Here is a 26,586-nt window from a genome sequence, read left to right as displayed (position 1 = left end):
GAAGGAAATTCCTCTCAGTGTTGAAATTGAAAGCCTGTGTGTCTTTTACTATAAATCCAAGGTGTTTCAGCTCAGAAATAAGATATTATCCACAATGCCTGTTTTTCTGTCATTCATTAATGATCAGAGTTGGGTCATTTGTACCAAAGCCTCCTCAGCAGCACTTAGGAAGGACTTTATTTATTATGTGAGGTCCCAGTGAGCTCAGCCAGCTGCTCACAGGGCTCCCACTCATCACTGGCCTGTGGAGAGTGTCCCTGTCCATGGCAGGGAGTTGGAATGAGATGATCTTTAAGGTCCTTTCCAACCCAAACCACTCCAGGATTCTGTGATCTCCCCACAGGTCTCTGCCCCGCCTGACTGCTCTCAAACTCTGCCTTGTGCCTCCCCAAACTGCTCCAGCTCACCCAAGGTGTTTCCTGACAGGGAACTGCTCTTCAGAACATCAGTTCTGACAACAGTGATTCTCCTGTACAAGGCAGGTGGGGGCCGTGGGGACAGAGCTCGCCAGAATCAGAGCATGGAGATTAATACTAATGTCTGCAGTGAAAATGTGCTCCACGATCCTGACAAATTCTGTCACCTTGGAGCATCTACCTACACACCTGCAGGGAGCAGGTGGGAGCTGCAGCGAGCTGTGCCCAGCCTCAGCCCTGTTTATGCAGAGAAAAACTGCAAAAATAGTGATGCATGTCCTGAGACACCACCCCTGGGAAAGCAGCAGGGTGGGGAGGCCCAAAATCACAGGGGCTGCAAATTGGGGCACTGCCAGCCCTGCCCACCCTGAGTTTGGATGGTTGCCACCTTTTCCACCTTCCCTACCTATCAGAGGGATATCCACTATCCCATCCTATCAGAGGGATGATGCTCTCTGGACCCCACTCTGCTCCCTGCCCCAGGACTCCATCCCTGCTCCATCTCTGCCCTCACAAACCTCCAAGGGGATCTGACACCCTCCTTCATCCTCTCCACAGTGCAGCCCCAGACCCTGATTTACAGAGCTTTTCCAAACTCAACCCTTGTGATTGTTTCACACATGAAACACAAAGAACCAGTTTCTCTGTGACCCGGAAATGGGGTTTTTCTCTGCACTGGGTGGTCCCTCTGACGGGCACCAATTCAGGATGGGCACCTGGGCACCCACAGAGCAAGGCAGGGACATTTGGGCTGTGCAGGTGCTTGGGTCCCTCTCCAGCTCTCTCCCAGCCCATCAGCATCACCATCAAAAATTAACATACTTGATATTAGAAGGGTAGAAATGCATCCCTCTCCCTCAGCAGCGAGCATATGGCATACAAATCCTCAAACAGGCTGCGCTGCCTCTTTAAATTATCTCCAGAGAATACATCAAGGGATATTTTCCTGCTTGAAGCATGTTTTTGATGTAGTGACTTTCATCTGGTGTTTCACTGATCCTGGCGTGGCAGTGCCTGCCTTCCTTGATTCGATGTTTTGACCTCAAACACCACAGGTCCCGCTGTGCTCTGTTTTGCACGTCCCAAGAGAGCCCAGTTGAAGCCCCCACATCTCAGCACCCCCCAGCACCCCCAGGATGGGCTGGGGGTCCCTTACCTGAGGCTCTGGGTGCTGCGGCTGCCAAGGGACGGTGCTGAAATGCTCCCGGCCACGCTGGCGCTCGCCAGGGACGTCCAGCCCGCAGAGGAACTCGGCCAGGACTTGATGCTCTCCGCGGGCTCCAGGCTGAGCACGGAGCCAACGCTGGAGCAGGCATCCCTGAGGGGGACAGGAGAGACCTGTCAGCTCTGCAGCTGCAGGCAGGAGGGCTCGTGGGTCACCCTGATGGTGACACGGAGCAGAGAGTCCTCACACCTCCACCACTGCAGCTCCAGCTGCTGGGCTCTGCTCGGGCTGGTTTGTGGGAACCTTTCCAGGCAGCCTGCTCCTTGTAGCATTGTTGCTGCCATTCATTATTTCCTCAAGCTTTTGCAAGTGCCCCGTAGACTTTGGGCAGGAAAACCCTGCACTGCCTGCTGTGCCTGGGGCTGCAGTGACAGAGCCAATGTGACCCCAGGCACCCCACAGAGCCCTACACACCCCAGGGCTTCCCCAGGTCTGGGACTGCAGTGACAGAGCTGCTGGGACCCTGGGTACCCCACTGTGCACCCCTGGGCTCCCCTAGAGCCAGAGCTACCCCAGCCCACCCTCCAGGAGCCCCCAGACCATGTGTAGTGGATGAGATCCTTCAGGATCTCAGTTTTCCTTCAAAGCCACAGATCATATCTCCAAGCACAGCCCAGAGCAGTGGAAGCATCCCTTGGGATAAGAGCCAGAGCTGCCAGGGAACGGGAGTGGGTCGATGGGCATGGGGCACACAACTCCAGCACATCTGGATGCCAGTGTGAGCCCTGTCCAGATGTGGCTCAGAACCCTCAGTGCAGCAGCTGGTGGCCCACAAGCTGTGGCAGAAGCAGGCCCAGGCTCTGTCCTTTGGCAGCACCATCTCCTGGGATCACTCACGTGTCTCTCCTGGAGCACAGCGACTCCCGCGCCGTCCGCACGCTGCAAGGAGCACAGCAGAGGGTCAGCCATGGCTCGTGGGGACCCCAAACCCACAAAACTTCCCAGCCTGATTCAGCAGAGCCTCTGTGCCTGGGACAAGCTTTCCTTTCCTTTTTTTTTCTTTTTTTTTTTTTTTAACTAATTTATCTGTTTTGTCCATTTGTCATGAAGTCCCTTTAGCTGTGTGGCAGAGGGGAAAAAATTGAAGGGCTTTAGAAATAACACCTGAAAAATGCACTGGAATTCTTCCCTCATTTTTTTCCTGGTAAAACCCTCTACCCAATCACCCAGTTTTACTGTCTCCTCTGGCTCCTGGGGATGATCAAAGCAGGATTTTTCACTCCATGAACCCAGCGCTGAGGCACCAACAAACTGCTGCCAGGGACCTGCTGTACAAATGGGGCCATTCCCACCCTTTTTGCTCACTTTAAGCTGAGCCACACAGGATGATTTCAAGGGTGAAAACCTTGGTTTTCCATGAAACCTTCCATTAACACAGAGTTTTTTGTGCAGCCACGTGAGGATGAGGATGTGGAACTACCCTGGCACAGCCCAGGGCTGCCTCTTCCCCACACAGAGCAGCTGAGCCCCCCCAGATCCCCCCAGCCCTGTCCCTCACCTGTCAGCATCGCTGTCATCGCTGTCACGCAGCCCCTCCAGGGCCACCTGCAGGTCTGCGATGCGGCGGATGGAGGTGCCCAGGTCAGCCTGCAGCACCTGCCTCACCTCTGCCAGCTCTGCCAGCTGCTGCTCCTGCACGGGGAACACAGGTGAGGGTCTGCACCTGCACCTCAGCTAAGAGTGGGTGAGTGCTGAACCATCCCTCCCTCACCCCAGTGCTCCCAGAGCCTGTTGGTGCTGGTTACCTGCATGGACTGCATCTTCCAGCACCTTCCAGGGCTTAAAGGGGCACCAAGAGAGCTGGGGAGGAGTTTTGGGTGAGGGCAGGGAGTGACAGGACACAAGGAATGACTGCCCACTGCCTGAGGACAGGGATAGATGGGATATCGGGAAGGAATTCTTCCCTGTGAGGGTGGTGAGGGCCTGGCACAGGGTGCCCAGAGAATCTCTGGTTGCCCCTGGATCCCTGGAAATGTCCAAGGCCAGGATGGACAGGGCTTGGAGCAACCTGGGCCAGTGAAAGGTGTCCCTGCTCATGGCAGGGAGTGGAACAGGATGAGCTTTGAGGTCCCTGCAACCCAAACCATCCCAGGATTTACACACAGCTCCATCCACCCAGCATCGCCCACCTTGCACATCAAGGACACCAACTTGGCCCTGCACCCATGACCATCCCATTCCAAGTCCTTCCAGCTGGGAAGGGACCCTTCCTGCTGTTCCTAAGCCATCCCAAGGTGGAGAGGAGGGAGAAGCAGATCCAGAGTGATTGAAGCTGCCAGCTGTGAAATCGCCACGGCGGCGGTGACAAGGTGAGGGATGATTTGCGACAGGCCACGGCACAGGAGCTGGCACACTGTCACAGTAAATAATGGAAGGCCTGGAATCACTGGGCACACAGGCCCCAGGGGAAGAGCATCTCAGTTCATCAAAACATGAAAAGAAACAGCCCCGTTTGGGTCGCACGGTGTCACAGCAGCTCCTGGCAGCGCGCTGGAATTGCTGGAAACCTCAGTGCTGCTGAGAAGTTCTCTGAAACTTGGTGTTTCCAAGCCCTCCACTTCCCTCCTGGCTCAGGCAGAAGGTGGAAAGGAGCTGTTTCATCAAGGGAAGCATTCCATCAAGGACCTCAGGGGCTCAGAACAGGGCACACGGTGAAACGCCAAGCCCTGAGAAAAGAGCCCCAAGCTCCAGGTGCCTACGTGCCTGTGTTCAGCTATTTGGGGCAGTGAAACTGCTGCCTGATAAAGAGCTGAGCCCTTCCACAGCCTGATAAGAGCCTCTATTGACCCAGCTCTTCATCTGCAGGCTATGGCACAAATTAAATATAGTTCAGTGGCTGCATTTAATTCCACTCCTCTGTTCTGCTGTTGTTGACAGGGATGGGCAGGGAGTCACAGAGCAGTGTCCCCCTACCAGCACCCCAAACCCTCTTCCTCTGGACACAGAAATCCCCTGGAATGGCTGTGGGAACAGCAAACAGAATGTCCTGAGGGCTGGAGGGCTCCCCCTGGCTGGTGGGGTCCCCTCTAACCTCGTTACCTTCTGCATGGGAATTCTACCTTCTTCTGGGAATGCTGAGAGGAAAGGGAGCACCCCAGGTGATGCTGCTGAGCTGGGGCTCCACCTGCCACCCCCAGGACATCCCTGGGCACCCACACTTGGTGGCACCCACACTGGTGGCCTTGGGATGGGCACCTGCAGGGTGACACTGGGGACTGTGGGTGACCCCGGGGTCCCCCCCAGGCCACCTGAGGGGTAATTTGAGCGTGAGGCAGAAAATCGAGCTGACACTGCTCAACCCCACATCCCAGCTGTCCCAGATCTCATCCATGGAGACACCTCGTGTTTTTCTCCATGCCCTACAATTGTCTCCAGGAAAGGAATAATTTTTCCAATATGATTCAATTTCAGATGGAAAAACGCTGTCTGCATATCACAAATGGACAGGGCCCATCCCAGCACCCGGCACCCAGGGAGCTGTTGGACACCTTTGACACACGTTGTTTCTATCTAAATGTAAATGCAAGGAGCTCTTCTCTTTTCACAGAGTCCCTGGGCTGAGAACTGACACCCTCACACTGGGCAGAGCTGGCTTTTTGTTTCCTCTGAGCAGAAAAAGGGGAGAAAAAGGGAAAAATAAAACAGTTGAGAGAACTCATTGGGCAAACTGCACCACGGTTGGACCTGAGGTGCTGAAAGGAGCATCCTCTGCTCTTAAACCCCTCTTGGCACCAGAATCTCTGGCTGCTTTCACCAAACCAGTCAGACATGCACAGCAGGACCAGCCTGACCAGCTCAGAACCCCTGGCTGATGTATATTTTATCACCAATAAATAAAATATAAATCCTGCCCGGTTCTGAATACATTTCCAAACCAGATTCTCCCATTCACACTGAGAGATTGCCCCAGAGCAAAGGGCTGGCTCTGCTGGTGGGTCACAAAGCATGATTTTAGAAGGCTAAGGTTGATTTCTGCTGACAAGGAGCCTGGATTAAAGGTTTCCAAAAGACAAGGGGACAAGAGCTCACTCAGTGATGGCTGGCACTCAGCAAACCCACAGGGAGCTGCTCTCAGCTGGGCTCCTGCCCTCGCCCTGGGCTCCCAGGGAAGAGATTCTGCACATGGAAGGGGATTTCTAAACCTTCTTTTTCTTAAGAGGCGTTTTTTTTTTTTTTCCCCTCAGCTAATTTTGTCTCAGAATTATTCGAGGAGAAGTTAAAGGGAGATAAACAAAGCCAGTAGTGAAATGATCCGTGGGACTCCCAAGGATTCCCAGGCCGGAGCATCCAGCACCACGTCCTTGTCACCACCTTGTATTTTTGTTTGTGCTTCTGCTGTGACAACGCCACCTTTGCTTGCTGCCATCCACCTCAAGTGAAGTATAATCTAATTAGTCCAATTTGGGTCACTTTTCTTCGAATAGCTCAGCGTGCACCTGCGGAATTCATCCATCATTATTATTTTTAATTAAGCCGTTAACTCCCGGCTTTTCGGAAAGTTTGAAGTGACAAAATTTGCGCACTTGAAGGCTGGAGTGAGATGGGGTGAGCACCGTGTAATTGGTGTTCGAGCAGCCACCGGCGCTGATGGATTCCTGAGGAATTTACTCTTTTAATGGCAAAGCAGAATCACAACAGCCCTAATTAGCTCGTGCAGCCGAGCTTTCACTCCTGGCTCCTCCATCACCCACCCTCACCTCTAAGGACCGGCTGCCTTTGATGATAATTGTCATCACACTTCCTCAAAGACATTTGCTCTTGAAGGGAAGAGCAGCTGGAAAGACCCAGGAGCAGGCGGGGATGGGGACACAAGAGCCAGGAGACATCAGAGGGTTTGCTGGGACCCTGCTGGGAGCTGAGCGTTTGCCTGGGTGGGAGCGTGGCATTCCCAGCTGGAGGCACAAACAGCTCCCACTTCGCTCCTCAAGTTCAAAAAAAAACCCCAAAACAACAACAACAACAAAAAAACCCACCAAAAAACCCCAGCAAAACAAACAAAAAAACCCCAAAAAATAAAATAAAAGCCAAAAAAACCCCAACCGACCAACCAAAAAAACCAAAACCAAACCCTTTAAAGACTGCAAATGAGCAAAACCCCCAAATCCTGGAGTTCAGGCTGTGTTGTGTTATACAACATGGCCATAGCAGGGCTGGGGTACAAAGATTTGCCAGCAAAAGAACCAGGGGAAAAAAAAAAAAAAAGTTATTTACACTGAGGATCTCACAAACAAAAACTTGTGAAGAGTATCTTCACACCTGTACTGCAGCTTTCTGTAAAATTAGTTAATTATTGTGCTGATGAATTTCACAGCTTCATTAAAGAAACCTGATTTTAGGACAGCAGCCCCTGTGGTGTTCTTGGGGGGGTCAGTGGGGCTGTGCTGGGTACAGGGGGGCAGGAGGAGACCCAGAGAACCCCTGGATTGTGCCTCAGCCAGCCAGGGCTTCATCCCAGCTGGATCAGCCCCTGTTTTTTCCCTAGGCATTCCATCAAGGAGAAACCTGGCTCTCCAGGAGAAGAGACCTGAGGGGCTCCTGCCCATGGCTGAGCCTGTTCCAGAGTTTTCATCCCAGAGCCCTCATCCAGATGCTTGAATTCTCTCCCATGAAATCCAAGCTGTGCAGGAAGGTCAGTCAGCAGCAGCAGGGCCAGCACCGTCCTTCCCTAAGAGCAGCCTCAGGAGGGAAATCCCAGACAGTGCCTTGTCCCAGGTACTGTGCCAAGCCACTCACTGTCCCACATCCTGCTCCCAGCCCTTCTCCATCCTTCCCAGCTCCTGTTCCACCCTTCCCTGCACTGCAGCCTCACCAGGGGACATGAGCATGAGCGTTAGTGCACACACAATGGACACAGAGAGCAGGGCTTGGGTTTAAACTCCCCAGGATTAACTCCAAGCTGGAAATCCATCCCTCACTCCTCACCATGACTCAGTGTCTGCCATGGTCTGAGAGCACCAGGGGGCTGGGGCTGGCCTGTCAAGCTCTGTGTGTCAGCACAGCAGCTGAGAAATGAGGAGCTGCTGCAGGCTGGGATCCAGATTTTATTGGAAGAGGAGCTCCAGCTCCAGGGAGGAAACCCAGGATGTGCAGCCAGAGCAAAGAGAGTCCAGCAGGGCCAAGTCCTACCCCCATCATTACCAAACATGCTTGGAAAGTGTTCAGAACCCATCCTTCTTACAAAATTCATAAGGCAGAGCCATCTGCCTGGCAGCCAGCTCTCATCCCTGCTCCTCACTGGATATTCCCTGCTGAATGGCACAAGGCTCCCTCCCAACTGCCCTAAGCTGGGTGGGAAAAGGAGGAGAGATGGAATAGACACCCAGAGCCTGGTTGGGGATGGTGGCATGGGATTTTCCAGTGCATCCACCACTGACAAATACAAGGTGGGAGAACAAAATACCTTCTATTTTCTATATTGTATATATATGCTATATATATCTATATATAGAGGCAGCAGCTCTGAAACAAGACAGGATTTCTTACCCAGTCTCTGCTAGAAATTTGTCCCTTCAACACTCCCCCTTTAAACCTCGACAGGGTGTGGTAAGTCCACAACCTCACCACCGTGTATTTAAATAAATTAAAAAAAAACTGTTAGGAGCAGAGCATGACTTAAGTAATGTCAAGTGAATAATTCACGCTGGATTTATAATTGATGGGGGATTTAGCAGGAGCAGAGCCATAAGTGGCTTTCTATTAACTATTGATGCTCCCCACCAGGCTCCCGACGAGCTCGGCCGGGCTCCTCGATCACAGATCTGCCCCATGTTTTATTTAAGTGCTCCTAAGAGGACACACAGTCTGGGGGATGCCTCTGCTCCCAGGAATGTCACAGCAGTCCCTGGCTGTGGCCATGCACATGGATGCAGCTCCCAGGGAGCAATCACCATGAAACAACCAGGATGGGGAGGTGTGTCCAGGGGAGCCCACCCGCTCCTTTCTCCTGCAGATGCCACATAACCCCAAATATCTGAGTGCCTGGATAAACCCAGACCCCCCAGTTCTGCCTTACAAGTTCAGCTGTTTATGGGGCTTTGTGTCTTTTTTGAGGGAGGAGCCTCTAAAATCCCTTTCAGACCTCTTTGCACACTTTATTTGGAGAGCGCAAAAGTGCCAAGATATTCCTGAACCTTCCTTCACCCGTCGTTCACATCCCCATATGAAACATTCAAAAAGCTTCTAAAAATATAGGCACAACAACAAAAACACAGCAAAAAGAACCCACCCCTATCCCAACAGCCAGAGTTCCATGTTCCAAACCCTGCCTTTCCAGCAGAGCTGCAACGAGCACCCGATATCACAGCAACCACAGCCGTGGCTCCCTCAATCCCACAGGGAAAGCAGCAGCATCAGGGAGCCCAGAATGCCCATGGCACCTCAGCAGAGCCTCTCACTCCACCATCCCATGGCTCTGCAGAGCATCAGAGACTCAGAGATCCGACCTCATTCCATGCCCAGGGGGGGCTGCTCTGGCAGCACGCAGAGCTCAGCCTGGCCCAGCAAGGACAAAGCCTGAGCGTGGTTCAGGCAGAGGATTGGGAATCATTCACACCATTCCCCTTGGGAAGGCTGGCAGCCTCGGGGCAGAATAAATCCTGAAATCTCCTTGATTGCTAACTAAAAGATTATTGATAAAATAACTGCTCCTAATTCGGCCCTGCTGCCAGCAGAGCTGCAATATCTTTCAATTACCGCTCTGGAGCAAGGCTTTCCCTTGGATTACTGGAAGAAACAACATGAAAAGAAACGCTGGGAAAGGGCTGGAAAGTGAAGGTGAATCTATTTTTGCTGCTTTCCAAACCCAGCTGGGGCTCTGCTCGCTCGGAGTGGGTTTAGTTGCTGGTTGGCTCTGTCTGAGCTGCAGCCACGGGGGTGGTTTGGCAAAGCCCAGAGCTCCAGGAGGATCTGGTGCTTGGGCTAAGCCTGGCACACCCATCCCTGTGACCAGCTCTCAGGGGCTGCTGCAGGGCCATTTCCCACCCACCCTGGTTCTGCCTGACATGAGGAGAACCAGCATGAGGAGCTGCAGGAATGACCCGAGTAACTTGGAAAAACAGATCCATCTAGGATGGAAATGCCTCCAAGATCACCCAGCCCAACAGTTACCCCAGCACTGCCAAGTCCAGCACTAAACCATGTCCCCAAGTGCCACATCCACACGTGAAATGCATTTCTATGAGTGGGGAAGGCAAAGCCACCTCCTTCCCACAAAAAAACCATGGAGCAGAGCGACTGTCCAGGCTCCCAGACCAGCCACGGAGAAAGGGAGAATGAGGGTCCTCAAGGACAGCTTTGGTTCAATGGTTTGGGGCTGCAGAGATGCAAAGCAATTCCCTGCCCCTCCCAGAGGAGCCCAGGACCCAGGGAGTACCTTCTCTGTTCCCAGACCCATAGCACACAAAGGACCACACAGAAAACGACTTTTCTGGGGCTCTCAGACCAACCCAGAGGTTATGAGGGGCCACCTCCAGCTGCAGCAAATCCCCCGTGGCCATGGGACCCCCCAAAGCCTGGGAGGAGCACCCCCTCACCAGCTCCATGCGCCGGCGGCTGGACTCCAGCTCCCTCTGCACCAGCTCGTCCATGTCAGCCTTCATCTCCTCCATCCTCCTCTGGTAGTACCTGGTGTTCTCCTTCTCCCGAGCCTCCGACTCGGCCGCCTTCTCCAGCTCCTCTCCCATCTGGATGATGCTGTCTCGCAGGCGCAGCACCAGCACCTGGGGTGCGAGGGGAAGGTGAGGTGCTGGAAAGCTCCCTGTCAGCACTGCTGGCTGTCAGAAAGCCCCACAGGGAGGTGACAGCAGTGCCACCGACCAGCCAGGCTGTCCCTCCCAGCCCTTCCCAGGTGCTCCTTTCCCCGCAGGTGAGGAGGGGGTACCTCGAAGCGCTTCATCTGCACGGCCTGGAAGTCGAGCTGGCTCTCCAGGTCCCGGATCCGAGCTTCCTGCCGGCTGACGATGGAGCGCTCGGCCGGGCACTGCTCCAGCTGTGCCACCCTGGCCTGAGCTGCCTGCAGCTGGGAGAGCAGGGGCTGTGTCAGCACCCCCAGCCCCTCTGCTGAACCCCTCTGCTGAACCCCTCCCAGGCACTGGGGGTCTCTCCTGGCCCTGAGGTGATGAGGCCAAGCTCTGCCCTCACTTCCCAAAGAATTCACAGCACAGGTCTGACAGCAGTGACAGCAGTGTCTCTCTGAATGGAGAACCTGCTGGCCAGGGACACGTGTCTGGGGCTCCTTTGCTTTTCTCTTCTCACACACTCTTTGAGGACAGCAGGCGTAAAAATTCACAGCCTTTGTGGAAAGCTGCCTGGACCAAGCTGCTTCCTCAGCTCTGACACCGAGACCTCCAAAGGAAACTGCCCTTTTAGTGATCCCAGTACAGCTCAGGTTCAGATTCTGAATTTGACCTAGAACTATGGGACTTTGTCTCCTTTTATCCGGCCTATCTCCAAAGCACCACCCGCTCCGCCTCGGAGCGAGCGAGTCCTGCTTCTGATTCCTGGGCAGCTTAGCCACGCTCCAATAAAGCACTTAACTTAATGGGATTACTCATGTGTTTAAAATTAAATCCACCACTCCAGGAGGGTTGGCACAGCCACAGAGGCAAGGGGGTGCAGCCCCTGCTGGTGCCCACCCCAGGGCAGCCCCAGGGTCAGCCCATCCCAGCCACGGCTGCTCAGCAGGGGAGGAGGGAGAAGACAGGCTGTGAATCCCAGGAACTCAGCCAGGAAAAGATTGCCCCAGCCTAAAGAGGTCCCACTCCTCAGCAGAAGTGCCACAGGCTGGGCAGGAATTACCTTCTCCTGCAGGCCCTGCTTTTCTTTCTTCACATCCTCCACCTGTGTCTGCAGCTCCCGGATCTGAGCGATGTCTGTGGCCGACTGCAGAAACAGAAAATTTGGAGTGGGAGCAGCAGGATCAGAACCAAGGGCTCGGAGCAGAGAGCTGGTTCCTGCCTGCACCTCCTGCCACTGGGACAGCTAGCTGCTCCTGGACTGCCCAGATGGAGCTTAATTCTCCTAACTCACTGCAGCTTCCCTAATTTCTGAAACAAGTATTTGTGGGTCAGGACAGAAACCAGGTTGTTACCTCTGTCCTCAGAACCCTTCCAGACCCCGGCCCTGGATCCCTATCACCTCTGCAAGGGCCACCAGACTGTGAATTGTCAGCCTGGCCAGCCTGCCCCTCTCCCATGGGAGCTTTGGGGTCCCTCAGCTCCCAGGACAATCCTTTGGGAGAGCCTGACATAGTTTGGGTACAGCACTGAAAGCCCCAGGGCTGTCTGGCAGCACTTTTTCACCTCTGCATGAGAGAATGGTGAAAGGAAGAACAAAAACGATCCAGAGGGGCAGCTGTAGGATTCCCCAAGATTTGGAACTAAAACATCTCTTGAAAGAAGACTTAAAGCTGCAGGTGAGAGGAGCTGGCACCGTAAGCCTTCCCTTCCTCATCACAGCTTCAGTGTCCTGGGGTCCCCACCCCCCTGTGCCCCCTCAGGAGCCACCACCTGCTCTGTGCCAGCCTGCAGGGCTTTCTGAGAGCCCTCCCAGGGGTGGAGACACTGCCCCAGCTCTTACCTGGGCGATCAGAGCCTTGTGCTTTTCCATGAGCTCGTTCAGGTCTTCCTGGTCCTCATCGATGCGTTTCAGCAGGTCGGCTCTCTCATGCTGCAGCTGGACCAGCTGCTCGTCCACCTGCAGGAGGATCCACAGGACCACTGGCTCTTGGATCCCACAGGGAAGCCACCAAATCCCCTCTGGGATGTGCTGTCAGCAGCCTCCAACCCATCAGAGAGGCACAGCAGGCCACGGGATGCTGCTCCCTTGCAGGAATTCTATCCACCCATTAAACCACCCGGGGGGCTGGTGTTTCCAAACAGTCCAGGTGATTGAGTGGATATCCTTGGAGGCTTAGTAAATACGCTCAGACATTTTGTAAATATCCTCCGTGGTGTAATTAACACTCCGAGGTGATTTATTAAACACTCTGCTAGTGGCTGATTTAGCACAGCAGCTGCTGATTGCTGCCAAACCCTCCTGAGGTGGGACTGTGCCCTCCCACCTGCCCTGGTGACACCTCCAGGAACCCACCAGGGTCTTGCTTCTGCTGAGGGTCTCCAGCTCGGTGTGCAGGTTCTCCAGCTCCTGGGCTGCTGTCTGCTGGGCTCCCTGGACCTCTGCACACTTTGCTTGACTCTCTTCCAGCTGGGAAAAGTAGCAGGGGATCATTATTAAAGGAGCAGGAACCACATGCTGATGGTGCTGTCCCCGTGCCACACAGGCACATTTATTTCCACTTCCACACAGGAATTTTTTCTTCCCCTCCTAAAGAACACAGAATCTCCACCTTTTAACCCTGTGCTGCTCCTCCTGGTTTACAGGACAAGCAAATCTTCCTTGGCACCTCCCAGCACAGATCCCAACACCACTGAGTGCCCTGGCGAGTTCAGCAGCCTCGATGGCACATCCTCCCTCTTCCTCGGTGAGGTAGAGCTGGGATCATTAATTTGCAAAATTATGTGAATTACATGTAATTCCTGATTAGAGCAATTCATGATTCGGGGTTTGCAAATGGGCTTTTCACGTGGCATAAATTGCATTTGCAAATACACGTGGAAGATCCCATTTATAAACGCTAATTTGCTCTCGGGTTTTACAGCTCAGCCATTAAGATCACAACGATTTCAATGGGCTGCAAACATCTGGAAGCTGCAGCATCATCCTGAAAACTTCCCCCCTTGCCTGGATGGAGGAGCTGTCGTAGGCTGTACCTGAACATCCAGTTCCTGCTCCTTGGGGTTTCTTTTTTTTCTCTACGAAAAAGAAAACTAAACCTTTCTGCTCATTGCTCCTGTGCCTGGTTTCCCTGTGGAGTTCCTGGGAGCAAGGGGAAAAGCTGCATGCCATGGTACCATGGTGAGAGTTTGAGAAATTTAGGCTGTTTTCTCAGGGTTTACTTTCTTTTTTCATCTCTCTTCCTCAAAAAATATAAAAATAAAAGAAAAGCTGGGGAGGATCATGGAATACTAAAACCGGAGCAATCCTCAGCTCGCTTCCCTCCTCTATTTGGGGAGATTGAGACCTTTCACTAGAGGAGGAAGAACTTTCTTCCATCAGGTGAAAAAAAGTCTCTGTGCTTTGCTGGGTTGAGTTGAAGAAGCCACTCAGATCAACTCCTGGTTTTATGGCTGAGGATTTTCCCACCTGTCCAGCTGCTCCAGAAACTGCTGCATTCACAATCAGCCCTCGGACTGGCCTCTTCCCTGCCACAATTCCCACCAAACTCCTGATAGTTCAGTCAGACAGAAAAGCATCTCCAGGACCCCTCATTAAACATCAGCTTCCAATTCACTTCGTGTAATGGAATTTTCCCACTTGGGAAGAATAAATTGAAATTCCCCCCAAAAAATGCATAATGTATGAACTGTGGAACAACATTAGTTTGCTGTGAACACCATCTGTTAAATACCTGCATAAAATGGATGCCTCAGCCTTATTAAGAAACAATGCTGCACTTCCAGCCATATGGATTTTGATTAACGGAAATGTAGCATTTTAGCAGAGTTTTTCTTCTTGTGCAGGTCTGTGGGCTGGTGGTAGGATGCATTGGCTTTTAAGAAAGTCGTCATGAATGCCATTAGAAATTGTTTCAGTTTAAAGGACAGGATAACCATGTGGCATTTTAAACACATGCAGAGTCTCAGTGTTGGTGGTGCAGCAAAAACTCCACATTCCCAAAATCCAGGCTGTTTGCTCGTCTCCAAACACAAAGGGAGCCGAGCACAGGCCATGGAGTGAGAGAGCCAGGGATGCACTCAATGGAATCACAGGGAGAAAGGGGTGCAGGGAGCAGGAATCCCAGAGTCAATAAGGTTGGGAAAGACTTCCAAGGTCCATCAAATCCAACCCGTGTCCAATTCCCACCTTGTCACCCAGCCCACAGCACTGAGTGCCACGTCCAGTCCTTCCAGGGATGGGGACTCCAAACCTCCCTGGGCAGCTCCTTCCAAGCCCTGATCTCCCTTTCCATGAGGAAATTCCTCCTGATGTCCAACCTGACCCTCTCCTGGCACAGTTGATGCTGTTCCCTCTCCTCCTGTCCCTGTTCCCTGGGAGCAGAGCCCGATCCCCCCAGCTGTCCCCTCCTGTCAGGGAGTTGTGCAGAGCCAGAAGGTCCCCCCTGAGCCTCCTTTTCTCCAGGCTGAGCCCCTTTCCCAGCTCCCTCATCTGCTCTCCCTATGACTTTCCTCTCTAGAGTAAAGATCTATTTCCCCAGCTCTGTTCCCCAGGTGAACTGGGCATGGGGCTGGACACTACAGGACGGATTCAGGATGGGCAGAGGAAGCACCTCAGCATCGGTGTAGGTCCCTCAGATCAGCACATGGAAGGGACCTGACGGCAGGACCCTGCCACTTTTCCCTTCCACCAGGGACTGGGAAAAAACAGGGGCAGTGCAACCTCTCCAGCCCCAAAATGGGATTTGGGAAACACTGAGGGATTAATGAAGTGTAGCACTGCAGCACTGGGTCAACAATATTTAACAACAGTTAAAGAGTGAGTTAGTGAGTGCAAAAAATGGCCATCCCCTGCCCTGGACATCCAGGTGATGGACACAGGCACGGACACACCGCTGGCTCCATCAGGCCCAGCTCACCTTCCCCTTCTCCCTCAGCACAGCTGGGAACAGCTGCTTCTCACAGCTGTTATTTATGCACAACGACCCTCCCAATTACACTTGGATGTTGCTGGAATTGCTCGTGCCTCCAGATTCGTTTATGTCCAGGGGAAATGTGCAGAACAGATTAATTCCTGAGTGGTTTCAGAGCACCAGCATCTTCAACCGAGCCCCTGCTTGGCACTTGGGAATGGCCCACAAGGGGATGGACAGCCCCGTGGCAGGGCACCCCATGGGACTAAGAGCTCACCCTGGGGCCAGGGATGTCCCCAGTGTGGTGACACAAGCTGGCACAGAGCTGGAGCCGCTCCCCAGGTCACTCAACACCGCTGAGCCCGGGGCTGCCTGTGCTCAAATCCCCCCCAGATCCCTCTCCCGCTTCCAGCATCCCTATGGCAACGCCGCCCCAGCCCGGCCGTAGGAGACACACAGAAACGCGCCAAACAGAAGGTAATTAACAGGAAATAAAAATAAAAATAAAAATAAAGGGGAAACCCACTTTCACCAGTGCTGGCTTAATTACAGGGAGATGCTCCTTCCCGGGCGACCCCGCTCAGTCAAAGCAGGGGAGCTGGGAATGGTCTGGGGATGGGAATGGTCTGGGGATGGGAATGGTCTGGGGATGGGAATGGTCTGGGGACGGGAATGGTCTGGGGATGGGAATGGTCTGGGGATGGGAATGGTCTGGGGATGGGAATGGTCTGGGGATGGGAATGGTCTGGGGATGGGAATGGTCTGGGGATGGGAAATGGACCCCACAGCTCCCTCCCTACCTGTCTGCGCAGGTGCTCCAGCTCCTGGGCGCTGCCTGCGGGCTGTGCCGGGGCGGGCAGCAGCAGCTGAACATCGGCCAGGAGGGCTCGGGTCCTCCGCAGGTCCCGCCGCAGCCGCTTCTCCACGTCGAAGTCGCGGTGGCCGATCTGGGGAGGGGACAGGGGGTGTCTGAGCTCTGCTGCTCCCTGGAACCCCTATCAGGCCCTTCCGACCCACCCCAAAGCGCTCCCCGCGCAATTTAGGGATATTTTGGTCAGCTGCACCAGAGCACTGAGTGTAGAGGCGAGTTGTTCCTTCAACACTTCCAGGGTGTTCCGTATTTGTCCCCACCAAAGAGCTGCTCCTCTGGAAACATTTGCCCACTCCTGGTCTCCATTGGCCACATCCTCCCCAGTGACCACCCCTGTGGCCAGAGGGACAGCCTGGCCCCACAGCTGCAAAGAGTACCTTAAAAAACCCACCCTCAATGCTCCCAACCTGGAGAGAGGGAGAGAGCGACCATGGTTACAGGGATAAAGGAATTAGAAAACAACCAAATAAACAGGGATGTTGTTTCAGTGCTTGATTTCAGCATAACTGAAGTATAAGAACGTTTTCCATTTAGGTTGTTTTCCACAGTTCTCGTTTCAAACCCCTTCCTTCTCCTATTTTCCGTTCACTGGCTAAAATCAACTGTGTGGATTTGACCTTGTAGCCTGGTTTAGAGCTGGCTGGAATTTGCTGGAACAAGAAATCATTGGCATCTCCATTTCCTTGATTAGTTTTCTGGGTTGGCTGCTTTCTTTCCATTTTTTAATGAACTGTCCTCTGCAAAGCAGAGGGTGTTTGCAGCACCACCACTGCTGTCCTCCTGCCATCCCTCCAGCTAGACCTGGATGCTGCTCACATCATTTTCCTGTTGCTCAGGGTCTGTCCACGACCACAGGGGATAAATTTGGTGCCATGGCTGGAACCAGCTGCCCCCTCCCACCACTGCAGCCCAGGATTTTTAAGTGACAAAGGCAGGATTTGATTTAATAGCTGCTGCCAAACTGTGGTTTTGCATGGCCCCATCTCCCCTTCCCTTACACCAGGACCGCCCTTGGCGGGCTGGGGGCTCTCCTGGATGGACAAGGAGCCTTTCCTCCTGAGCCCCCCCAGCTTCTGCTGCCCCCTTATCCATCTCAGCTCCCCTCCACCCACACACTGGATTGTTGTAATAATCCCCTGCTTTGATACAGCATTATTTATTGTGACAGTTCCCAAAACATTTTCTAAGCCAGGAGCAGGAGGGTTGTGTTGGATAAGACACATTTTGTGTCTACTTGAAATATGCCCCCCATTCCAGAGCTGCAAAGATCCCAGATTTATCCCATTTAATGAGCACATGGGACTGCCAGGGCTGCTGGAATGGTGAAATCCAGCTTGTGCCAACAGCCAGAGGACACAGGGCTTCGTTTCTGTGCCAGGGTGGGTGGCACTGGGACAAGGCAGCTTGAGGGTGGGCAGGAGGTATCAGGACAGATCCTCCATGTAGGAATTCCGAGCACAAAAACTTCTCAAAATCTCATGCATGTAAGCCCAAACACAAAAACAAACACCAAGTTCAACCTAAAACCTTAGAAAAAGCTTCCAAATTTAGAAACCATAAGCAAAAATGTGAGTTTATAATTTAAGTTAAAAAAAAAAAACCACATGAAACTAAGTAGTAAATTTTTTTAGGTTTTAAAATTAAAATATAAAAAGTTATAAAAAGAATTAATTATTTAAATAAATAATAAATAATAAAAAATAACAATTCCTCTGTGATGAGCAGGATTGGATAAACTGCTTTTCTAGGCAGCTGGATGCACTCCAGGGCTAAACCTGGCTAGTTTGACTCTCATGAAACACCAGGAGCAAGCAGACGCCTCCCCCTGCTTGGGTAATTTTCCTGTGCATAAGGGAACACTTCCCCTCTGCAGGTCCTTAGTGGCTCCTGTGTGATCCCTGCAGTCCCAGCACCTCCAGATCCCTGGATGGCATCTGGGGGAGATGAGGGACCGAGCTCCACGAGCAGCTGCACGTGCACCAACACCAGGCTGCTGCTCCGGCTGCCCTTGTTATCCCCACTCCTGGTTTTAGGGCAGGGCACTGGCCCCTTACCTGCTCACACAAGGTGCCAATGAGCCCTTCCAGGTCCTGCTTCTCGTGCAGCACCATCTGCTTCTGCTCGTGCTCCTGCTCCAGCTGCATCTCCAGCTGCCGGAGCTGTGGGGGAGAAACCCAGCCACGCTCAGTGCCCGGCCACCCCTCCAAGTGCCAGCAGGGCAGGGCCACTGCCACAGTGGGGGTTTGGCATTACAAATCCCATTTCTCCATTTCCAAATCACATTTCTCCATTTCCAAATCCCGTTTCTCCATTTCCAAACCCCATTTCTCCATTCGGAGAGGGAGTGCACCGAGGTCTCTGCAGCCAGCACTGGGGACCAGGGATGGGCCATGTCCTACCCCTGGCAGTGCCACTGCAGCAGAGAGGAAGCAGTCCAGGGACCTGCAGGACATTGGGGACAGGATGGGCTATTTGAAGCACACCCAGTCATGCCCTGCAGCTCTGGCATACGTGTTTGCACCCATCAACCTCATTGGTAGCCTCGAGGAAAGGGGATTTCTTACAAATCATCCCCAAACACGAAGCCCTGGAGCTGGTGCCCTTGGTGTGACTCTGGTGTTACTGGGAGCAGTGAACCCATGTGCTGCATCACACACTGTCCCCAACAGCCCCACCAGCGTGCCAGGGGCTCACCCCTGACCCAAAGGCTGATCTGCACCCCCAGGCTGTGACTGAGGCTCACGCTGGGGTGATGGTGGGACAGCAGCACCCCGCACTTCCCTGAGAACATGGACCCCTGGAAGGGCTCCTGGGGACGTGGGGAGCTTTGGCGAGCACCCAGCATCAAACCCACCCAAGCAGGACCTACCCTCTTCTGGCAGGACTTCTGTGTGTCCTCCAGCTCCTCATCCTTGTCCTCCAGCTCCTTCTGGTGGATCTGCTTCATCCGCTCAATCTCCAGCTCCAGCCTCTCGTGGGCCTGAAACACCCAGAGACGATGCACAGCCCCGAGGGAATGAGGATGGTGCTGGCCTGGGCTCGATGTGCCCAGTGGGGACAGACTCCCCCAGCCCCACATTACCTGCTCCAGGTGATCAACAGCTGCTGTTTGCCTCTCCAGCTCCTTCTTCTGCTCAGCAGCGCTGCCCTCCAGGTCCCAGAGCTTCTTCTTGAGTGCAGGCACCGTGTCCGTGCCCCCGGGGCTGCTGAGCTCCTGCACTCGCCCGGCCAGCACAGCCACCTGCTGCTCCAGCCTGGCCACCTCGGCCTCCTTGTGCTGGGCAGAGCAGGGCTCAGAGCCCGGACACTCACACCCCACTCTCAGAACCCACTGCATTTCCAAACTCCCTGGAGCAGCAGCTGGGGCTGGCCAGCCCCTGCCCCACATCAAGAGCACCATCCCTACCTTCCCCTCTTGATCCTGACCTCACCTTCCCACTCCCCTGGGGTGTCCCCCCTGGGTTCCCTGCAGCCCCCACTGCCTGGGGGTGCTGGCAGCACCCCTGGGGCTTGCCCCCATGCCAGCAGCCACGCTCCTGCCACCACCATCCCCCAGGGCAGCACCATCCCACAGGGCACAGACCAGCACCTTCCCCAAGAGGGGATTGGGGGTAGGAATGTGAGGAAGAGCACAAGTGACCCCAGTGAAATTGGGGTGGCCCTGATTAGCTGAATCATGGGATGGGGATCACTGTAGCAACGGCCCTTCTTCTGGAAGGGGAAAGTTATTTAAACACACTGAACTGTGCTAAGAGAAATTGGAATCAAGTTTCCTGAGTGCCTCTGCTCTAATTGCAAAGGTAATTGCTTGGCTCCCAGAGAGGCTCCCAAAACTGGGTACAACACAGCAAAGTGGGCTCTCCTCTTACCTCCAGGCTCTGCTGAAGTTTGCCCATCTCCCAGCGGATGCTAGTGTTCTCCTGGGACAGCTTTTCACGGAGGCTCTTCTCGAAGGCAGACTGTCCCAGGGCCTGGGCTAACTGCAGGTCAAACCTGGAGGGGAACACAGCAAGGTCAGGCTGGACGGGGCTTGGAGCAATCTGGGATAGTGGGAGGAGGATATTCCCCCTCCATGGCAAGGGATGGAACTGGATGAACTTTAAAGGTCCCTTCCAACCCAAACCAGTCTGGGATCAGACCACGTGTCAGTCACACAGCAATGGGGTGGACTCCCAGCAGCTGAAACAGATGCAAACAGCTCCACCCTTGCAGCAGCTCCTCACTCACCCCAACCCTCCCCATTCCCCATTCCCTGGCACCTTCTCCAGCACCTCCAGCCCTACCCCAGCCTTACTTCTTCTGCCTCTTCTCCAGCTCGTGGCTGCGGCTCTGCTGGTTCTCGGCCAGCACCCGGGCATCCTCCAGCTCGCAGGCCAGGCGCTGGCAGCGCCGCCGCAGCCGCTGTGCCCCGTCCCGCGCCGCCTGGCACGCAGCCTGCGCCTCACCCAGCTGCAGGAGGGGGCACAGACACTGTGGCATGTCCAGGGAGGGACACACGGACCCCCTGGACCCCACCGAAGGTGGGATCCCACTGACCCCACAGCACACACCCCCCCTGGATAAAAGCCCCACCAGGACTCAGCCTCGCTTCAGTCCCCAGAGATTTTTCACTAAACAAGGACAACCTGAGGTGTTGTGACCCCTCCAGCTCCAGGCACCCCCCGAGTGCCTGCAGCATCCCAACCCCTCCTGCTGAGTCAGCAGAGCTGTCCCGGGGCAATGCCTGATCCCGTTTGTCTGCAAAAAGCAGCCTCTGGACTGGAATCCCCAAGGGTTCACATTGTGTTTGGGACAGACACGAAGAGCTCTCCCACGCCAGGGAATGGAGTCGTTAAGGAATGACTTTAAATAAGCAAAATCTTGCATTAATGAAGCCTGTAATTCCAAACTAACTGAGAGCAAATGGGCTGCTTCGCTTTACCCAAGCTCCTAAGACTCAGCTTCTTTCTTATTACTATTTAATGTACCATGAGAAATCTTTATTTCTTTGTTTTATCCTTATGGGAAGTGACCTGGCTCCCAGGCACTACTCAGGGAGGCTTTTTCCCTCCTCGGGGCAAAGCCTGGGAGCTGACAGCTCCTTCCACCAGCAGTCCTTTGTGTGAGAGATGGGGGAGCACAGCCCTGTACAGCTCCTAAAGCCAGAGCAGCACTAAGACCCACCACTAAAAACCCCCTGCCCATGCTCACACTTGACCAAGGTAGAATTTTGCCATGCAGAAGAGATTTCTGAGGCTCAAACCAGTAGAAAATATCCAGTTTTCCCTGGTCAGTGGGAGCAGCAACAAGAAGCAGATGCAACGCTGAGCCTCAGCCCTGCAAAGCTCCTGGGAGCTGGGAGAGGAATAGCCCTAGAATAGCCCTGCTCCCTTGGGTGTCTCTGTCCCCTCCTGGGCTGGCAGCACTTGCCTTTTGCTCAAGTCCTGTCCGGGTGCCCAGCTCTGCCTCCAGGCGCTCCTCCAGCTGTGCCAGCCGCTTCCGCAGGAAAACGATCTCGGTCTGGGCACAGTCAAACCTCACCTGCCACTCGTCCTCTGCCAACAAGAGACACCCAGCGGTGCAGGGTGGGTGCTGGGGCCTGGCCAGCCCCTGTGCTCCTGCTGGGGATGCACAAGGCAGCGGCACCAGCACAGAGCTCACGGGGCACTGCTCTGCTTTGTGAGCCCAGGGCTGCCCCACTCACACAGAACACGTGCCCTGCCTCAGGCACAGCATGTGTGCCCATCCCATCCCATCCCATCCCATCCCATCCCATCCCATCCCATCCCATCCCATCCCATCCCACTTGTGTCTCAGCAGCCTCCTCTTCACCCCACACATTTCAGACACACCCAGAGGTGCCAGCATTGCCAGGCAGTGCCAGCAGCACCCTGAGGCACATCACCACCAGCCCCATGCCAGAGCCAGAGCTGTGTGACCGAGCTGTCACTGCCAGCTCCCACTGGATGAGCAATGCAGGGTGACAGAACACTCTGGAGTGGCCAAGGGCTGAAGAGTGGCACTGACTGGGGGGGACACAAACCTCTGCCCTCTTCTCTGTGGCCCCACAGTTCAGGCTGGATGCCCAGAGCATGCACTGCCTCTGGAGGGACATCCCTACCTCCTCCAGAGCCGCTTATCTTCATCTCACGCAGCTGCACCAGCTGCTGGGCCTCTTCCAGCTGCTTCTCCACCAACTCCAGTTTCTTCTGCACTTGATCGTGTTTGCTCTGGGGAAGGGAGGAAGGGAGCAGCTCTACCCAGCTCTGGGGCACTCAGGAGGGCTGTGTCAGGGGTGGCACAGCCACTGTCACTGCACAGGGGCTCAGGGCTCTGGTACCTGCAGCTCCTGCAGCTCGCGGGTGCCCCGCAGCCGCTCCGCCCGCTCCCCATCCAGGGCCTGGCAGGTGACATCGCCCTTGTAGCGTTCATCCGACAGCTCCGTGGTCAGGTCGATGATCTGGGGGAGCAGGAGGTCAGTGTGGGCATGGCTGGGGGCGGTTCTGCCATCCCACATCCATCAAGAGTCCTGACAGCTCTGCCTGTTCTTGGGAGCACAGACCAGTGCCGGGCAGTGTCAGCAGTGGGAGTCCAGCACCTGTGCCTGCACTGCAGGCAGGGCTCATCACACCTCTCCATTGCCCTCCTGCATTGCATCACATTTCCTTTGGAACCAGGAGCGGGTGAATGAAGGGGAGGATTATTAATCCAGAAAATCAATTCCATTTTCCGCAGAGCAGATGGGCACGTGGTGCTTTCTGCTCAGCCAGTCCAGCGAGGGGCTGTAGAGGCAGCGGGCCCACAGGAGAACACAGCATTCCAACACTCCTTTCCCGTGTCTGACAGCATTTTAAGGCACCTCACATTGTGCAGGCACCAGCTCCTTAGGGAGTCCCACAGGTTGGAGCTAGTAAGCAAATCCCACAGGATTTCTCTCCCTGGGCAGACGGTGTTTTCTGAGGTCTGCTCTGAGGCAGCTGCCTTGCTCAGCATTCCCAAGGAGCTTAAACTAAATCATCTTTACCCCCAGTGATGAGGAGGATCCTGGCCTTGGGGGCTGTTGGCTCCATTAGGCAGAGCTGCAGCCTAGACCCAGCTCAGCCCTGCTGCAGCCAAGGGAGCTGGGAAAACCCAGGGTATTTATAGAAACCTTGGGAGCTCCTTCTCCTCATGATGCTTGGCAAAATCCCAGGCACATCACAAGGAGCTGTGCATCCGAGAGCAGAACCCATAGAGGACCAGCAGCCAGCTGGGAACATGGAATCCCAGCATGTTTTGGGCTGGAAAGGACCTTAAAGCTCATCCAGTCCCACGCCCTGCCATGGGCAGGGACACCTTCCACCAGCCCAGGCTGCTCCAAGCCCTGTCCAACCTGGCCTTGGATACTTTCAGGAATGGGGCAGCCACAGCTGCTCTGGGCAGCCTGGAGTGATGCCAGCCTGGAATTCTGCAGCTGGACACTGCAGCCTGTCCGGAGTCCAGAGATGGTCCAGAGAACCATCCCTGGCAGCTGCCCCTCCCCATGGCTGCTCCTGCTCTGATGGAACTGGTGCTCCTGCCCCATCAGCTCCTTTCCCAACCTGGCCAAACCGGGCTGTGGCAGAGGTTTTGGGGTCTGTCTCAGATGTTTTGGGGGCTGTACCAGAGGTTCTGGGGCTGTACCTTGCTCTCCAGACTCTCTGTAGTCAGTCTGAGCTCACTGCACGCCTGCTCGGATTTTTCCAGCTTCCTTCTCAGCGCCGCCAGCTCCTCCTAGGGAAGATTGGAAAAAAACACATGCAGAGTTCCAGCATCCTCGGTTTATTTATGAAAACCTTGTTTTCTGTTCAAAATAAGTGGAAGAGACATAGCTGCCTTATTAATAAAATTTACCAGGCAACTTTGAAGGCTGCTCACTGCAAATTGCCGGGACTACAGCTCCTGACATGAATTCCATTGGAGGGAATGTCAGCTTTGGTGTGTGTAGAGCATGTTTTATGAGAGAGCAGCAAACCTCAAAAGCCTGGGATGAACAGCCAGGGGCCTGGATCATGCCCAGGGAGCGTCCCAGGGCCCTGGCAGGTATCAGAGCACGGTGCAAAGGCACGGTGTTGGCTGTGATTCCTTCCCAGGCAGCAGGAGCTGCTCCATGCAGCCTTGTCCCGCTTTGATGTCCAACACTGAGCAGCAGCAGAACATGCAGAGTCGTGATAAAAACAGAGGTTAACAGATGATGGGGCCTGATGGGTCCCGGGTGGGTTTGGAGACAAAAACAGGCTTGAGCAGCTTTTATTTCATCTGAGCCAGCCTGAAAACATCTTGTTACAATCTCACTAAGGCAAGAGGGGGAGCAGGACTCCAGGGAAGATAGAGTAGGAATTTAGCATGGGTCTCAGAGGGTGCAGAAGGGTGAAAGGAGCCTTTCCTGGGACAAAAAATGTCCATTAGTATCTCCCATCACCCAGGGCAACACAGGTGGATGCCAGAACAGCACAGGGGACAGCACAGAGTGGAGTCCTCTCTGTCACAGGCGTGTTTGAATGCTCATCTTCCACCACAGGCTGACGAGCCCATCCCCAGGGGTTTGGCTCAGAGGGGACAGCCCCTGGAGCTTGCAGAGGGCACGAGGAGGGCAGTGGGGGAACCCTGGGATGGGGTTTGACTGTGGGGACATGGTGTGTTTGCTACTGTCCCTCTAAGCAACAAGTCACTTGTCCCACCACAGCAGAACATGTGACACTGGGCTAAGAACAGATGGCAACTTCTGGATGGCAGGAAAAACATTTTTGCCTGAGCAGAAGTGACTTCCAAATTGACCAATCCACCAGTGCAGAGGCCCTAAAGCACCCTGACCCATCCTGGTGGACGGATGGACATCACCCATCCCATCCCATCCCATCTCATCCCATCCCAGCCCAGCCCAGCCCAGCCCAGCCCAGCCCAGCCCTTGGCACTCACTTCCTTAGCACGGAGCTGCTCCTCGGCGAGGTTAACGCTGAGCAGGGGCCGCACGTGGCTCAGCAGCTGCCACCAGGGCCAGTGCCTGACTGTCTGGAACACCTGCAGGTTCTTCTGGATGCAGCGGATGGCGAGGCGCTGGATCTGGGGGGACACAGCAGCGATGACCTCACCCAGCTGGGACCAGGACCGCCGGGAAGGGCTGGGCTGGGACACCGGGCTGGAGAGGAAAGGGGGGCAGAGGAGCTCAGGGATGGCAGCAAAGCACCTCATGGCTGCAGGGAAAAGCTGGGACGCTTCAAAGGAGCTCAAAAGAGCTGTTATTTGGGTGCTGTGGGCCATATCCCAGCAGCACTGACCTGGGTAGGCTCAGGTATCCCCAACCCACAGGATGGTACCTTCAATCTCTTGAACTTTTGTCGGCTGAGGAAGCCCTTGCAGGCAGCTTGGAGCAGAGTCATCTTCTGGGCTATCAGCTTGTCCCGCTGCTTCTCCAGCCTGGCCATGACCCCTGGCTTCAGGAACACCTGGCAGCAAGGAACAGGTTACACCCCCCAGGTCAGGGCTGAAACCTCCCCCTCCTCCTGCTTGGAAGAGGCATCGACCATCACAAGGTGCAATTTCTCAAAATTTTCCCGTGGGATGCTGCCCGTTCCCCCCACTGTGGGGATGGATGGATGGATGGATGGATGGATGGATGGATGGATGGATGGGTGGATGGATGGATGGATGGATGGATGGATGGATGGATGGATGGATGGATACCTCCACTGACAGTGGATTCTGACAGGTGACACACAGGTAACAGCAACGATGTGTTACAATAACAAAACCAAAATAAACCAGATTGTTTTCTTTCTCTGAACTGGTCATAAGCACCTCAGAAATGACACAGATTTGCTGTGTCAAACACAGGCTGGTATCGATCTCTGAGTGTCTGAAGTGTCTCTAGGTCACTCCTGGGAGAAGCTCTTGGAATCCAGGATCAGGATCTCCCAACCATTGGCATGGCCCAGCTTTAATAACCCCTGAGCAACACGAGCGAGGCCGGGGCTGTGCTGAGAGAGCTGCATTTTAACCATGCCAAATTGAATCAAAGCACAATCCCACGGAAAGCGGCTCTCCGGAGCTGATGCCATGATTGCTCCACCACCCATTCGATTGCCTCATTAATGTCTGAATTAACTCCCCAGCCCCGTGAGTTTCACAGCTGGTACAAAATCAATGCTCAAAGCGACGGCAAAGCGAACTCGTCCCTAACGAAATGTGACCGGGGCTGCCACCGCGCTATTGATTAAGAACGAGGGTTCCAGAGGGGAGATAATTACAAACTGCACACTGCAGGATAAAAGAAAGTCATTTTGCTCCACAGAACCGTTCCATGAATTCTTTCTTTGCAAACTCCAGAGCTGAAGGCAAGCGCGTACGTGAAATTAATTTATTCTTTGACACATCACACTGAAGTTCAAATGTTGTTGCTGCCACAGTTCCTGCTCGGCAGCAAACCCACGAG

At 54.3% G+C, this 26,586-nt stretch overlaps 1 protein-coding gene across 2 annotated transcripts in view; it reads right to left on the bottom strand.

Annotated features, from left to right (window-relative positions):
• MYO18B (myosin XVIIIB) overlaps positions 1–26,586 on the bottom strand; it is a 52,981-nt gene that overhangs the window by 6,400 nt on the left and 19,995 nt on the right. For both annotated transcript variants that reach the window (XM_086855905.1, XM_086855904.1), the window contains exons 23-42: positions 25,472–25,600; positions 25,074–25,217; positions 23,799–23,888; positions 22,477–22,596; positions 22,258–22,366; positions 21,567–21,691; positions 20,452–20,606; positions 20,027–20,150; positions 19,240–19,434; positions 19,027–19,137; positions 18,212–18,316; positions 16,087–16,233; positions 12,730–12,843; positions 12,217–12,333; positions 11,437–11,520; positions 10,520–10,657; positions 10,173–10,358; positions 3,140–3,273; positions 2,479–2,520; positions 1,573–1,734 (exon numbers count right to left, since the gene is read on the bottom strand). In XM_086855905.1, coding sequence (XP_086712031.1) covers positions 1,573–1,734; positions 2,479–2,520; positions 3,140–3,273; positions 10,173–10,358; positions 10,520–10,657; positions 11,437–11,520; positions 12,217–12,333; positions 12,730–12,843; positions 16,087–16,233; positions 18,212–18,316; positions 19,027–19,137; positions 19,240–19,434; positions 20,027–20,150; positions 20,452–20,606; positions 21,567–21,691; positions 22,258–22,366; positions 22,477–22,596; positions 23,799–23,888; positions 25,074–25,217; positions 25,472–25,600 — 2,531 coding nt within the window. The remainder of the gene's footprint in view (positions 1–1,572; positions 1,735–2,478; positions 2,521–3,139; positions 3,274–10,172; positions 10,359–10,519; positions 10,658–11,436; positions 11,521–12,216; positions 12,334–12,729; positions 12,844–16,086; positions 16,234–18,211; positions 18,317–19,026; positions 19,138–19,239; positions 19,435–20,026; positions 20,151–20,451; positions 20,607–21,566; positions 21,692–22,257; positions 22,367–22,476; positions 22,597–23,798; positions 23,889–25,073; positions 25,218–25,471; positions 25,601–26,586) is intronic.

The sequence above is a fragment of the Cyanistes caeruleus genome, chromosome 18, assembly GCF_971803275.1.
Source record: "Cyanistes caeruleus chromosome 18, bCyaCae1.hap1.1, whole genome shotgun sequence".
NCBI lineage: Eukaryota > Metazoa > Chordata > Aves > Passeriformes > Paridae > Cyanistes > Cyanistes caeruleus.
The sequence above is the reverse complement of the archived record's forward strand: the minus strand, read 5'-3'. Positions and strand labels throughout refer to the sequence as shown.